This window comes from Anguilla anguilla, chromosome 2 (assembly GCF_013347855.1).
Source record: "Anguilla anguilla isolate fAngAng1 chromosome 2, fAngAng1.pri, whole genome shotgun sequence".
Classification (NCBI taxonomy): Eukaryota; Metazoa; Chordata; class Actinopteri; order Anguilliformes; family Anguillidae; genus Anguilla; species Anguilla anguilla.
Genome location: NC_049202.1, coordinates 9,399,883 through 9,414,395, shown reverse-complemented (window position 1 = coordinate 9,414,395; position 14,513 = coordinate 9,399,883). Strand labels below are relative to the sequence as shown.

The 14,513-nt window shown below is 44.1% G+C and overlaps 1 protein-coding gene across 9 annotated transcripts in view; it reads right to left on the bottom strand.

Annotated features, from left to right (window-relative positions):
• Window positions 1-759: 759 nt before the first annotated feature.
• LOC118221208 (centrosomal protein of 170 kDa-like) overlaps window positions 760-14,513 on the bottom strand; it is a 50,371-nt gene continuing 36,617 nt past the window's right edge. For all 9 annotated transcript variants that reach the window (XM_035406047.1, XM_035406051.1, XM_035406048.1 and 6 more), the window contains 5 exons: window positions 13,125-13,292; window positions 12,529-12,617; window positions 9,731-9,824; window positions 5,844-5,895; window positions 760-3,894 (listed from right to left, as the gene is read on the bottom strand). In XM_035406047.1, the coding sequence (XP_035261938.1) occupies window positions 3,656-3,894; window positions 5,844-5,895; window positions 9,731-9,824; window positions 12,529-12,617; window positions 13,125-13,292 (642 nt within the window). In that variant the 3' untranslated portion in view covers window positions 760-3,655. The remainder of the gene's footprint in view (window positions 3,895-5,843; window positions 5,896-9,730; window positions 9,825-12,528; window positions 12,618-13,124; window positions 13,293-14,513) is intronic.

The following is a 14,513-nucleotide window of genomic DNA, read 5'->3' as shown; positions in this document are numbered from 1 at the left end:
TAATTTATTTGAACTCCAATTATAATCTTCAGTGAATTAATTACTGGCAGAGGTGAATGAGGTATGCTGGCCAGGGCTGTTATAATTTTAAATTTAATTGGATGTGGCAGAACCCAGACAGACCCCAGCTCTGCACACTGGCTACAGAAGAGAGTGGAACAGACACAGAGAGGAGCAGACATAGGGAGGAACAAACAGAGAGAGGAACAGACACAGAGTGGTACAGAGGAACAGATAGAGAGAAACAGACAGGAACAGACACAGGAAGGAACAGACAGAGAAGAAACAGACAGAACTACAGACACAAAGAGGAACAGACACAGTTAACCATTGTTAATTTTAAACTCAAAGGCAAACTTTAAAAAAAATTAAACCTTACTTTCCCCGAAGTAAACACACCATAGGAAATAGACAAACCACCCTAAATCCAGAAAGCTTTCATTTTATTGAAAAGATGCAAAAAGACAAAATATGTAATAACATAAGGCATAACAAAAAATAAAAAATACATGAAAAATGTAACAAAAATAAATAATAGTGTTCATTAAAAAAACAAAGTAAAATACTGATAAAATAAATGCGTAAACAATTGCAACGAATGACCAGACAAAAAAAGTGTACTGAGCACTTTATTTTTAAAAGATTTTTTTTTCTTTTACTTCTTTTGTACACAGAAAAAGACCACACTTCACACTGTAGGTTACGCTTTAGTGTAGGAAATATAATGGGACGATATGAGGTCTGGTACTGGTTCATAGCAAAGAATAACAAAGTGCTGTATAGTTTTGGTCATTTTTATTCCTACTTTTTTTTTCGCAGTCTCCCACGCACCTGCTGTACACACCGTAAGGTCAAAACAACCTGTAACACCGTTAAAAATGTCCTGTGGATCAACGGAGGGCAGACAGTAAATAATGGACATGCATCAGGAAAGCTGCCTCTCCCTTTCTCAAGCTTAACACTGGGCACTTAGTGACGTCATACTATACACTTGGAAACCAAAGAGAGAGAAAAATAAAAAAAATAACTAAATAAACTAACAACAACAACGACAACAAAAAACAGCATTTCTTTTTCTGGTACCTATTCTCACTATTGCTTAAGTCTCTAAGTGACGCAGAGCATTGAACAAGACTTTCCATCAGCTGCAAACAGCTTCATGTGGAAAGACCCAGAACAAAGCATTCTGCACAACCTGGCTGTACTGTAACTACAGATGAGCTGCAGGCTGTGCGTGTGTGTGTGTGTGTGTGTGTGCGTGTGCGTATCCTTCTGTAAATATCAGAGTGGTTCATAATGACATAATACAAGCAAAATCAAAAGGGCTGCTATGGGCTATAGGTCAGTATGCGGTTAAATCCGTTTGGTTTTAATTACAGTTTCTGTTGAATGTACAACACAGGATGATTCCAGTAAATTATATTTGCAAAGACGACGCCGTTGGACGACGCCGATTCGCGGCTGTTGAGAGTTTTGAGCCAGTCTGTTAAATCGAGCTTTAAAATGTGTAGTCCTCCACAGGTCAGGTTATCAGGAGGTCCTGGGGTTCAGCGTCCCAGGTTCAAACACAGCAACTGAAGCGTGAACACAAACTCTTTATAAAAAAGCGCACGGAGGGATTTCTTACTACATTTGACACAACATAGCATATAAATTGGTTGTTTTCAGTGCAACAATGATTAGAACAAGGTAAGCTTCCGGGATAACAAAACAGGGACACAACAGAATCCACTATGACATCATTTTACTGGTAGAAACCAGAGAGGAGGTCTGCCAATCAGAAAGTACTTTGGAAACAAAAGTACTGGTGGATACTTCCTGGCAATACTTGGATCATTGAGGGGATTGCCCGGAAGTAGCCAGAAAGTATCCAGGAATCACAGTCAGTACTGTTCTGTTAGTACTTGTGTTATAAAAATGTTCTTTTTTTTTAGCATGGAGAAATATTTGTTGTCTCACCTCAAGACCGTACATTGCGGCAGACAAGTTTTCTTCATGCATAAAGAAAAAATGGGAATAAAAGATTTCTAATTCTTATCAGGGTGTATGTAGCACCCTTAATGAAGTTTACAATTGAGTTCCATTAATTTTTTTCAGCCAGTTAAAGGCTGAGCACTGTAGCAAAATTACCCACAATCCATAGCGCAGCCATTCACACTGAATGGAAGATGTGCTGATTGTTGCTTGTTGCGTTAGCACCTGACCGGTCTCAAAACATTTTCTGTCCACCGGTTGTGGAGTGTTTTCTGTCAGTAAAATGGCATCATAACTGTCGTTTCTCTCTTGTCTTATCCCTGGGAAGTTTACTTCTTTCTTAAAGGAAACTGCTGTTCATGTACTTCCTGTCAGAAAGGCAAGTCAAATACTTAATGGTTCACAAAGAACAGAGTCAGTTATGGTGACAAAGAAAAAACTACCCAAGCAAACAAAAAAAGATAAAAAATCTTTAAAAAACATTTTCATACCATAAATATATTTTTATCAGGCAATTAAGTATGGTGTAACTCCATGTTTCAGAATGGTCTGAAAAATATGTTCAGATCAAGCAATATTTTTATTAGATGTTCGTTTTGCTCTCAAAAACAGCTTGAACAAGCTGGGTAAGCTACATGACCAGTTGATTTCACAACAGCTGAATGCAATTCGTATGCGACAAAGATCCGTTTGTCTTATACAAAACCGAACGAAAAGAGAAGTCATTTGAAATACTTGCATTACATGTACAATCAATGGATTGGCAGCACATAACCCATGCCGTAATCCACGCTAGTTTGGGTATAAACTGACACACAACTCGTAGCTAATGTCTAACATTCGCTTGCCTCCTAAAGTCTCGATTTGTACTAACAGGACAAGTATCCTTCTTTAGAACGACCACAGCTGCAAACATTGGTATCATCTACTTTTACAAGTATATGTTTTTTTTTTTTTCGGTTTACAGACACAAATATCCACAAGCTGTCACTGATCTGAGACCGAGGGCTGATGTTGGTGCCCCAGAGTCACTATAATGCTACATGCAGCACTATCTTTAATGAATTTAAAAAGCTTTAAAAAGCTGGTTTATTTGTTTATTTAAAGGAAGCAGGAGCCACTGTTTATTGGCACGGGGGGCTGTGGTGGGGACGGACAGACAGGTGAAATACCCCCCTTCTGGCCAGACAGGCTTTTTGGAATCCTGAAGAGGTTGCGGTTGTGGTCTCCAGTTGTGGTCGTGCGTGCTGTGGGTGTGGCTTAGCAGATACCGCCCCCTGGGTGGTCCAGGGGTGATTGACTGGCAGTGAGTCGAACGGCAAGTCCTCATTTTGCTTCTCATTGGTGCTGCTGGACTGGATACTGGTGTTCCACAGCGACGGAGTACCAACGTGGAGAAAGGTTGGGGGGGGGGGCAAGCTTCTTTTCAGACAAAAAAATATTCATGATCAGCCAAGAAAAATTTCCCATACTGTTCTATGGGGATTTTTTTTCCAATCAACGAACTGATGTCAATTGATTTTCTGAACTGACTGAACTGAAGCGGAATTGATTCCAAACCCTGTTAGACACGTAGGGATCAAGTCGTCAGCGAAGATACAGAGCCTCTCTGCAAAGGTGGGCGTGACTGTGGGGGGAGGGGGGGTGGGGGCGTGGCTCTGAGAGGCAGGGCCTCTCTCCCTCACTCCTGGGTCAGGGAGTTCTCCTCGCCGCTGGGGGTGAAGCGGTTCAGGGGGAGGCTGAAGTCTCGCTCCGACTCCTCCGAGGGTGCTGAGATCAGGGGCCCCCTGGCGGCCCCGTTTCCCGGGAGGGGCCCCTGGGCGCCGGGGCTGGTCCTGGGTTTGGGCAGGGTGGGGCTGGTCAGACCCAGGCTCACCAGGGCGTCCAGAGTACCGTCCGGATCCACCATCACGTTGATCACTGCGCGGAGCAGAACAGACAGGAAGTGAGGTAGGGAGCGTTTCCTCGCCACTGTCACCCGAGGCTGGCTTTCAGGTGGTCTGCATGGGATCTACGTGAGATTTGTCAGAGGTCTGCATGGGGCCTATGTCGGGTCTGCGTGGGGTCTGTGTGAAGTCTGTGTGGGGTTTGTATGGGGTCTGTGTGGGGTCTGTGTGGGGTCTGTGTGAGGTCTGCATGGGGTCTGCGTGGGATCTATGTGGGAACTGCAGTGTGCATGAGAAAATGTGTGAAATGAGCTACACAAGGGATTTGATTTAAAGAACCAGTGTAGTGCCATTCATGACTTGCACTTTTATAGCACACTGCGCTGTACAAGCTCAAAACACTGCGTCTTTTTGTTTGCCTCTTGTTCGAGACGCATCGTTTCGAACAAAAAGTTCTTGTTTTGTTTTGAGCACACTGGTGCCTGAAGGCTGGCTCCTGTCCAATCAGCAGCTCGGATCAAATAAATTGGAGGGAAGCGCAGAGGCGGGGGATCTCAGCAGACACCAGCACAGCTAATGAATTCCCCCGGCTTCACTGGCTCCTGACGCGGATGTTTCTGGAAGCCTGTCAGCGCGTCCGCTCTGCACACAAATAACGGCTGGAGCGCGAGTCTGAGTTTCTCCCCGCCCCCCCCCCCCCCCCCCCCCCGCCCCCCCACTTCCTAGCATCCGTCTCAAAAACTGAAAAACCGCGATAATCCCGCCTTCCGTATCGCCGCCGCGTTTTAGCTCCGAGCGGATTACCACACCTACGCAGGCCACCGTGTCCGGCACCCGCGATCTGTCTGTGCCCAGTCTGTGATCCCCCTCTTTCAGCTCGCACCACCGCAGCAGCGGGTTCACGGACCGCTCAGGAAATAAGCTAAAGGTAAATTCCCATATGCAAGAGGAATATACTTGCAAATCCTTGCTACTTTCAGATACTGAAATATTGTTTAATAATAAATTGCTGTGAAATATATTTATTATATATTACACATAGTTTCAATATATTTCTGTATATTCCATTTATATAAGGGTTCTTACTATTTCACAATTATTAATCCTGTTCTCATTATTTAGTTTTCTTCAGTTTTCTAATAAATATCGTTGGAACTTCAAACTGTATCAGGACACAACATGCTTTTGTGTTATTGCATAGAGACAGTAGAGCTTTGATACTGCACTCAGTGCACACTGAGATAACACAGCTCTGTGCAGTATCAGAATTCTGAGGTAACACTGAGATAACACAGCTCTGTGCAGTATCAGAGTTCTGAGGTAACACTGAGATAACACAGCTCTGAGCAGTATCAGAGTTCTGAGGTAACACTGAGATAACACAGCTCTGTGCAGTATCAGAGTTCTGAGGTAAGACTGAGATAACACAGCTCTGTGCAGTATCAGAGTTCTGAGGTAACACTGAGGTAACACAGCTCTGAGCAGTATCAGAGTTCTGAGGTAACACTGAGATAACACAGCTCTGCGCAGTATCAGAGTTCTGAGGTAACACTGAGATAACACAGCTCTGAGCAGTATCAGAGTTCTGAGGTAACACTGAGATAACACAGCTCTGCAGTATCAGAGTTCTGAGGTAACACTGAGATAACACAGCTCTGAGCAGTATCAGAGTTCTGAGGTAACACTGAGATAACACAGCTCTGATACACACAATCCAGAACAGCTGCTGGGCTCAATCTGCTCTGTTCAGGTGCGTCCGCTATCAGATCTCCGACCCTGCATCTCCGCACCGTTGGAAACAAACGGCTTATGAAAAGGTGACGGCTTCAAAGGCCGACCTCGTGACAGAAAATGAAAGACACGACAAATCCAAACAAAGTGGTAGTGGTGTTTCAGTCTGTCCCACTGGAGTTGCCATGGGAACGCTGCCCGGAGGCTGCCCACCCCCACCCCCACCCCGACACAGGAGCGGAGTAGTTGTACCTTGTAGCTGTTTCTCCACCCTCTTCAGCTCCTGCAGGATTGATGCAATCTCCTGTACAAGAAAAAGCAAGGAGGTGAGATTAGGAGAAGCTGGACAACATCCAGATGGACTGGACTGTGCTTCACTGTCTAACAGTATTTTCAGGACATAACTAAGAGTGGAAGAGAGTGAGTGAGAGTCATAAGGTTTTTACTGACCTATTCTACACTCCACACATAATTATAGGAAAAAAACTGGAGGTCTAGACACTGTGAAGCAGTAAATTAATCAATACAGAGACAGTGAAAGTGCACTGAAGTGGAACAGCCTCTACAAGAAATAGCACAGCACCAGCCAATTACCATATCCAAGCAGAATTAAATAACCACCATCCAATTACCTCAGCCAATTAAAATCAGAGAACAAAAACCAGCCAATTACCTCAACCAATCAAAATTAGAGAACAAACACCAACTAATTACCTCAACCAATCAGAATTAGATTTCTGCAGTGGTAAAATGGTGACATAACTGGATCCAGGATTCATAGAATGATGCATATGCCCTAGATAAACGGACAGCCAGGAAAGACAGAAACTTGATTTTCTCTCAAGGGCTTGATTGGACAGTCTGTGCTTTTATAAGCCTGGCTCTGACAGCCACGCATGCACTTCCACCGTCCAACAAAAAACTTCATTTCAATATAGTCAGCCCATTATTAAAATACAATGATTGTCAGTAATTTCTTAAATTACAATTATAATTTATAATGCACTAAGACAGTATTCATAGCAATGCTCCAGACATTCACATTCAAGCGCGGGCTGAGTTCCTCCTTGCAGCCGCGATTTGATTGGCAGTCGCTCCACGCCGGTTGCCGCATTTAATTTTGCGTTTTGAAAAGCTCGGCGCGCGCGCCCTGATTAAATTTACTGGGGCGTCCTCGGGAGGGAGGTGCGCTAGGCTGAGCGCTGTGACAGGCTGTCCCGTCAGGCTGTCCATCAGGCTGCTGCACTACCGCTGCTCTCTCGCTGCGACGCTCCTGTTAATATAGTCTATGGTAAAAAAAAAAAAAAAGCCTTCAGAGGCCTGGAGCAAGAGGTCCTGTCAGACAGGAAGTGATGTCACCATCTCTGGCTAGGGCAGGTCTCGGGTCACCCCTTTCTTTTCTCTATGAGTCTTACTGCCTGTCATGTTTTCTTTTTTTTGTGTGTGTCAAATAAACAGCGGCGCCTTAGTGCATTAAACTGACAGGCGTTTCCTTTCACGATCTGCCTCTCAATAAGACAAGAAGTGAAATAAAGCTAAAGGAATTTATGAAAGAAACCTGCTGCATCGTGGACATCTGATCCTCAGGGTTATAATCACAGACACACTGCAGTATGATCCTCAGGGTTATAATCACAGACACACTGCAGTATGATCCTCAGGGTTATAATCACAGACACACTGCAGTATGATCCTCAGGGTTATAACCACAGACACACTGCAGTATGATCCTCAGGGTTATAATCACAGACACACTGGAGTATGATCCTCAGGGTTATAATCACAGACACATTGCAGTATGATCCTCAGGGTTATAATCACAGACACACTGCAGTATGATCCTCAGGGTTATAACCACAGACACACTGCAGTATGATCCTCAGGGTTATAATCACAGACACACTGCAGTATGATCCTCAGGGTTATAATCACAGACACACTGCAGTATGGATGCTTGATCCTCAGGGTTATAATCACAGACACACTGCAGTATGATCCTCAGGGTTATAATCAGACACACTGCAGTATGATCCTCAGGGTTATAATCACAGACACACTGCAGTATGATCCTCAGGGTTATAATCACAGACACACTGCAGTATGATCCTCAGGGTTATAATCACAGACACAGTGCAGTATGATCCTCAGGGTTATAATCACAGACACACTGCAGTATGATCCTCAGGGTTATAACCACAGACACACTGCAGTATGGATGCCTGATCCTCAGGGTTATAATCACAGACACACTGCAGTATGGCTGCCTGATCCTCAGGGTTATAATCACAGACACACTGCAGTATGGCTGCCTGATCCTCAGGGTTATAACCACAGACACACTGCAGTATGGCTGCCTGATCCTCAGGGTTATAATCACAGACACAAACTCATCAGCCTCTCAGCTTTATTGTGACCGGCAGCCATGCTGGCCCATAATGCATTATTCAGGACTAATGCTCCCTTTCATTGAGTTCTGCTGGGTCAGCACTATTTAAAATGCACTGGCGAGGGAGGGGGCCCTTTTCATTTACGGCATCATACAGATCCAGGGTTTGGGGGAGTAGGATGGGGGGGGGGCTGCCGTATGTCTCTTGCTCTCTCTCTCGCTCTCTCCTCCTCTCATCTCACTCTCTCCACTCCCCCCCCCTCTCTGGATGGACTTATATTATTACCGCTTTCCATTCTGTTGGCCCAGGTTCAGCAGTCCTGCCAAACTGCAGGTCTGAGATTAAATATAAATGATTTATGTGATGCCATTGGCACAACAGTTTTTTTTATAACTTCTTTTCAATACATTGTGTGTGTGTGTGTATGTATGTGTGTTTGTGTGTCTGTGCATGTGTGTGAGTGTTTGTGTGTGTGTATGAGGGTTTCTGCATGTGTGTGAGTGAGTGTTTGTGTGTGTGTGTGTGTGTGTGTGTGTGAAGATTAGGGTGTTATAAAAGTATATATTTTTTTTTCATATTCACAGAATCTTTCCCTGTCAGCACAAAAAAGCGGATGAACCCTCATTAGACTGAAGCAGCATGGATTTCTCTCTGGAACAGGACCGGTGCAGTGGTGCTTTAAGCACGGACCAAACTGCAGGTAATTGCTTTTTAATTCCTCTGCTCTCCAGAGTTTCACTGAACTCTGATCACTCTCAAGTAATACGCCATTGTGGTGTGCCAGGCCGTACCTGCGCGTACCTGCCAATCAGCATCATCGATACGCATTTAAGGATTCACTGTCCAGTCACAGTCTTTAAAAGCACCTACTTGACTGCAAATGCCAAGCTAAGGAACGTGTTTACTCTTAAATATTTCACAACATGGCAGTTTCCCTCACACAAATGAGGGGAACGTTATTTTATTCTTTTAAAACCGGAGAATTGTAACAGCTGGCCAATGAAAATGCATCCCTTCTGAGTTTCTGCCATAACTGACGTTGACTGGCGTGCCACACGTCTATTGTCACTTCAGTTCAGCAAACAAGTTACAGACTGATTTCTGAGAGACAGAATAAACTATCGTGCAGTTATTCTTCTCATCTCGTATCTGTCAACACTGCCAGATCAGACAGTCACTGGCAATCACATCAACAGTACAACACGACTCCACATGGCCAAAGAAGTGGAATTGGATACAATGGTTGTGTGTGACTAGCAATATTATGTCATCTGTTGAGTAAATAGACATAGGTGTGGACGTTTACTGAATATAGGTGAAAGCGTCTAATGAGAGATCTTGTTTTTTAGGTAAAAAAAACATGCAAGACAGTGACTACCACACTGTGTGTCATCTTATTTAGCACAGCTTGGGTTGTTAAGCACAGCTGGAAAAAAACTGAGGCCGTGCAGATTGTCACATTTCAAAATAGCAGGAAATAGCCAAAAAATGAAATAATGCTGAGGAACTCATAAATCTTATAACTGCGTCTGCGTTTCAGACCGAGGGGTTTAAATGCCAAACCCATCACATTCATCTGAAGGCCACGGCAGTCAACTGAAAAAAAAAATTAAATAAAAAATATGAAGCCGAATTTACCGTTATACTACGTATCATGATCACAGTGCCACCTGGAGGCCATATATCTCTGCTGCCTTTCTCGTTTGTCCTTTGACAGCGGGTGACAGAAAGTGAAACAGAAAAGTTTCTCACCTTGTTGGAAGTTTTGAGAAGTGGCACGTCGCCCTCTGCTTTCAGCTTGCCCTCGATCTCCTCCCAGTTCCTGTCCTTGTCCTTGAACAGTATCCTGTGGGGCCGACCGTCACGAAGATTAACATCAACACACTGCCACAAAAATAAACATCACACACCATCATACAAATAAACACCACAAACTGCCATGAACATAAACACCGCACACCGCCATGAGCATAAACATCACACACCGCCATGAACATAAACACCGCACACCGCCATGAGCATAAACATCATACACCGCCGTAAACATAAGCACCACAAACCGCCATGAACATAAACATCACACACCACCATGAACATAAACATCACACACCATCATATATAAACCTAATATAAGCATCATATACCGCTGTCAGCATAAACATCACACACCATGAAAGGGTGTAAACATCACACACGGCAAAAGGGTGTAAACATCATACACGGCAAAAGGGTGTAAACATCATACACCTCGAAAAGGGCATCCACACTGTGCTGCTTGCTTCCCTGTGCTGCTAAACACAGCAAATCTTCTAGCCCTCAAAACTACTTCAAATTTTAGTGGGTGATTTCACAACCTGGTCCCTGCACTGCACTGCACTGAATCCTCCCCCATTCCTTGACAGGTCTCTGATGATAATGTAACAGAAATAGACCTCATTCAGAATTCAGTCTGGGTGTGATTCGTTTCAGTGAGTAGTAACGGTCAGGATAGAACTTTTAAGTCCTTCGATTTGACAGCAACTCAAGCTCTAGCGGTGTTTGCTTACAACGTTGAATGCACTCATTAATTGTTTTGACTGAAACGCATCTGCCAACAGAATCTGAAATTGGAGGCGTCAGTGAAAACTGCACCTACATGTGAACTGAGGATTCTGTGACCGGCTGATAGCTTCAGAATTCTTCTTCCTGCACGGCTATCATACCCCCAAGCATGTGGTGCCTCCACAGTGTCAATCAAACATTAATCAAAGGAATCCTGAGGATAACTGACTGACTGACTGACTGACTGACCGACTGAATAACTGACTGAACTGTGACAGACCACCTGCGGGAATGCAGGGAGGTGCTGAGTTCAGCTTTTTTGCCGACCGCTCAAAAACTCTGCAAAATTTGGCCGCGGGGGGACAAAACCCCTTACCAAGCGAAACACGGTGAAAAGGCAAATACCTGGTTCATTAAAGCTAGCCCACAGCGACATGCTCTCCCTACCCAAGCCAGTAATTATGGTTTGGGTCTGTATGCATTATCTGGATGAGTGGGTACCTGTCGCTGTTATGATTCCTCACAGAGTAAATGTGGAAATTGCAATCTGAAAGCATGCTGGCCATTTCTTGATATATGTTCTCAATATGTGTCATTCTACAGCTAGGACAGAAATGTTCTGAACAAAAGCAGCAGAGGAACTTGAGGAAATCTGGTGATCGATGCTATGATGATTTGGGCTGAAGCTGCAGTGGTTAAATAACACCACAATGTACTAGTAGAGAGGAATTGTGCACTAATGCACAGGGTACACAGCAAGAGCTGGATCTGTGTTGTTTGTGGTTTCAGTGGCTAAAGGGAAACTGCTCAATAATTTAATTTACCCAGGCAAGACTGCAGTTCTGTGACTTTCCTTCATCTGATTGAAAAGAAGCCATATTCCAAAAGGAGCCAACTAAAAAATGATAAAATGTTATCATTTGGCTGTTATTAATTAATCATAATACAGTATGGGTAATGTTATTTGTTCCTCAATTTAAAAAAAATCTGCTGGTAATTCATGGTAAAATTCCATCTGCCTTCGCATTAGCCATCAATTTCAATTAAACTGACATTATGGGCAAACAACACAGAACCTTCCACTTGAAATCTTCCAGTAGCAGCTGTCACTAGGGGAATAGTTTGCCACAAATGCACATTAAACTTCGGTGAAAAGTTTGTAGTGTTGCACAATGTCCTAAGATCCCCTCTCGTGCTTCTGCATAATGAGAGTTCATTCTACTGCCAGGCTGCCTGAATTGAAAAACAGGCCACTCTCCATCTCAGACTGAAATACTTTCCACTCTCTCTCCATCGCAGACTGAAATACTCTCCGATCGCTCTCCATCTCAGACTGAAATACTTTCCACAAGCTCTCCATCTCAGACTGAAATACTCTCCGATCGCTGTCCATCTCAGACTGAAATACTCTCCGATCGCTCTCCATCTCAGACTGAAATACTCTCAGATCGCTCTCCATCTCATACTGAAATACTCTCAGATCGCTCTCCATCTCAGACTGAAATACTTTCCACTCGCTCTCCATCTCAGACTGAAATACTCTCAGATCGCTCTCCATCTCATACTGAAATACTCTCAGATCGCTCTCCATCTCAGACTGAAATACTCTCAGATCGCTCTCCATCTCAGACTGAAATACTTTCCACTCGCTCTCCATCTCAGACTGAAATACTCCCTGTTCTATCTCCATCTCTGACTGAAATACTTTCCACTCTCCCTCCATCTCAGACTGAAATAGTCCTGCTCGGCCGACAGCTAAGACTGAAATGCTCTCCGCTCGCTCTCCATCTCAGACTGAAACATTCCCAGCATGCGCTACATCCCAGGTTCCTTTCCCGATTCAGATCTTCATTAATCTTCCTCTTCTGTTCGCAGACTTTTTTGTCCTCAGCTGACTCTGAATCAAATAAAAGATGTGATCTCCAGCACAGGGACATTTCTACTTCCAATCATTCCGGCAGACCAGCTCCGGCTCGGACCGGCAATTAAAACGCCTGTTAAAGCGCTACCTGATCTTCCCGGCCGTTTTGTCCACGTTCTGGCGGATTTTGGCCGACAGCTGCGACACGGAAGTCAGCAGCAAACTGTCCAACACCGCCTGTGGGAGCAAGACACGGAAAACACTCAATATGATAATAATAATAATAATAATAATAATAATAATAATACATTTGTATTATGATGCTGATGATGAAAGATGATAAAATATATTTTAAAGCTATGCTTACACAGAAACGGATTAGAACAGGTCTGTTCTAGAATAAGTCAAATGTTGGCAATTAGCCCAAATATATTGTTTATAACTTCTATGCCTGGTTTCTTTCTTAACTTATTTCAGCTTTCAGGAATTATACAGTTCTTTACAGCAGTTTGTCATGTTGGGAACAGCAAATGGACAGCAATAAACCAATATGAAATCAAGCATCTCTCTCTTGCTCACTCTCCCTACTTCCCACTCTCTCCTTTCCTCTCTCTCTCTCTCTCTCTCTCTTTCTCTCTCCCTTCCCACCTCTCACTCTCCTTCTTTCCCTCCCCTCTCTCTCTTTGGGGTGTATGTCTCAGTGTCTGTAGCCTTTGGTTGGGGGGGGGGGGGGTGCTCTCTCACCTCGTCTCGGTTCCAGGTCCGGCGGCGGATGGCGGTCTGGGGGTCCTGTCCGTCAGGGGCGCGGGGGCGGAGTTCCACGGGGCGCCCGTTGATCTCAGGGGCTTTGGGCTGGACGGTGGGCGCGGTCTTCCTGAAGTTCAGGCTCTCGTCGAACACACGGTCCACCAGCTGAGGGGCGCAGGTGGGGGGGGAGGGGGGGTCAGGACGGGGGTTGGGCCGGTGGGGTGTGATGTGACTGGGGGGTCCGCAGGGATGTGATCCCCTGGTTAATCACATCTCTGCTCTGGGACAGCAGAATGCTGAGACTGGCTGCAGACACCCACTGCACCACCAGTGTGGTATTCAAAGTTCACCTTCCTACCTCATTTCCAGCTCTGCTTCTCTTAAAACGTTCAAATTTCCATTTAAATTGGAAAAACAAAACAGTTGACATTTCCAAAAGGAGAAAAGCAACATTTTGAAAAAATGTTTTCCCATTTATTAAAAACTCAGAATGAACAACAGTATACCACACTGGGCAGAATGCAGCATGGTCTCACCTGAACAGGATTTAATAACATTTAATAAATCTCAGTTTGAAATGCTGCACTGATTTTATAAACCTCTCTATTAAATCAGATCCAGGAGAAAGACTGTCCTTCGGGTGATTCAGCTTTGTGTGGAGGGGAGAACAGTCCCTGATAATCTCAGAAGTAATTTAGGACATCTGACCAGTACAGGGGTCAATTAGGAGACGTCTGACCAGTACCGAGGTCATTTAGGACATGTCTGACCAGTACAGGGGTCAGTTAAGACATGAATGACTTGTACATGGGTCATTAAGGACATATCTGACCAGCACAGAGGTCATTTAGGACATGTCTGAGCAGTATAGTGGTCATTGAGCACGTTTTGGGCCAGGACACGGGTCATTTAGGGTACGCATGACCAGTACAGGGGTCATTTTTCATACGCACATTTCTGTCATGAGTAAATTCAGTCAAGAACATGATTTGCATTGTAATATAGAAACTCTGTCTTCATGCATTTAAGAAAGCTATTTCAATTTGAAGTCTGACTTTAAGCAAATTCATCTCAATTAATTTCCTGCCAAGACACATAATTACCTCTTCCCATCATTTTTACTCAAATCTAGCTGATAGGTGGAGCCTGGAGCGACAACTACCCTCAATAAAGATGACAAGATAAAGCATTTTTTTTAGCCAGCCCCCTGAAGTCTACTTTCATCATTTGCTAGACCCATTGGAAAATTTCAAAACTTGGCCTTCTGTTTCTTTTGCCTCTAAACAAAATACAGCAAACATTGCAAGTGTTAGTGTTAAGAGCTTTGAAAGTTCACCAAAATCTGTCGTGTACCTCATGACAGTTCTTCCACTATATGCACAGAGA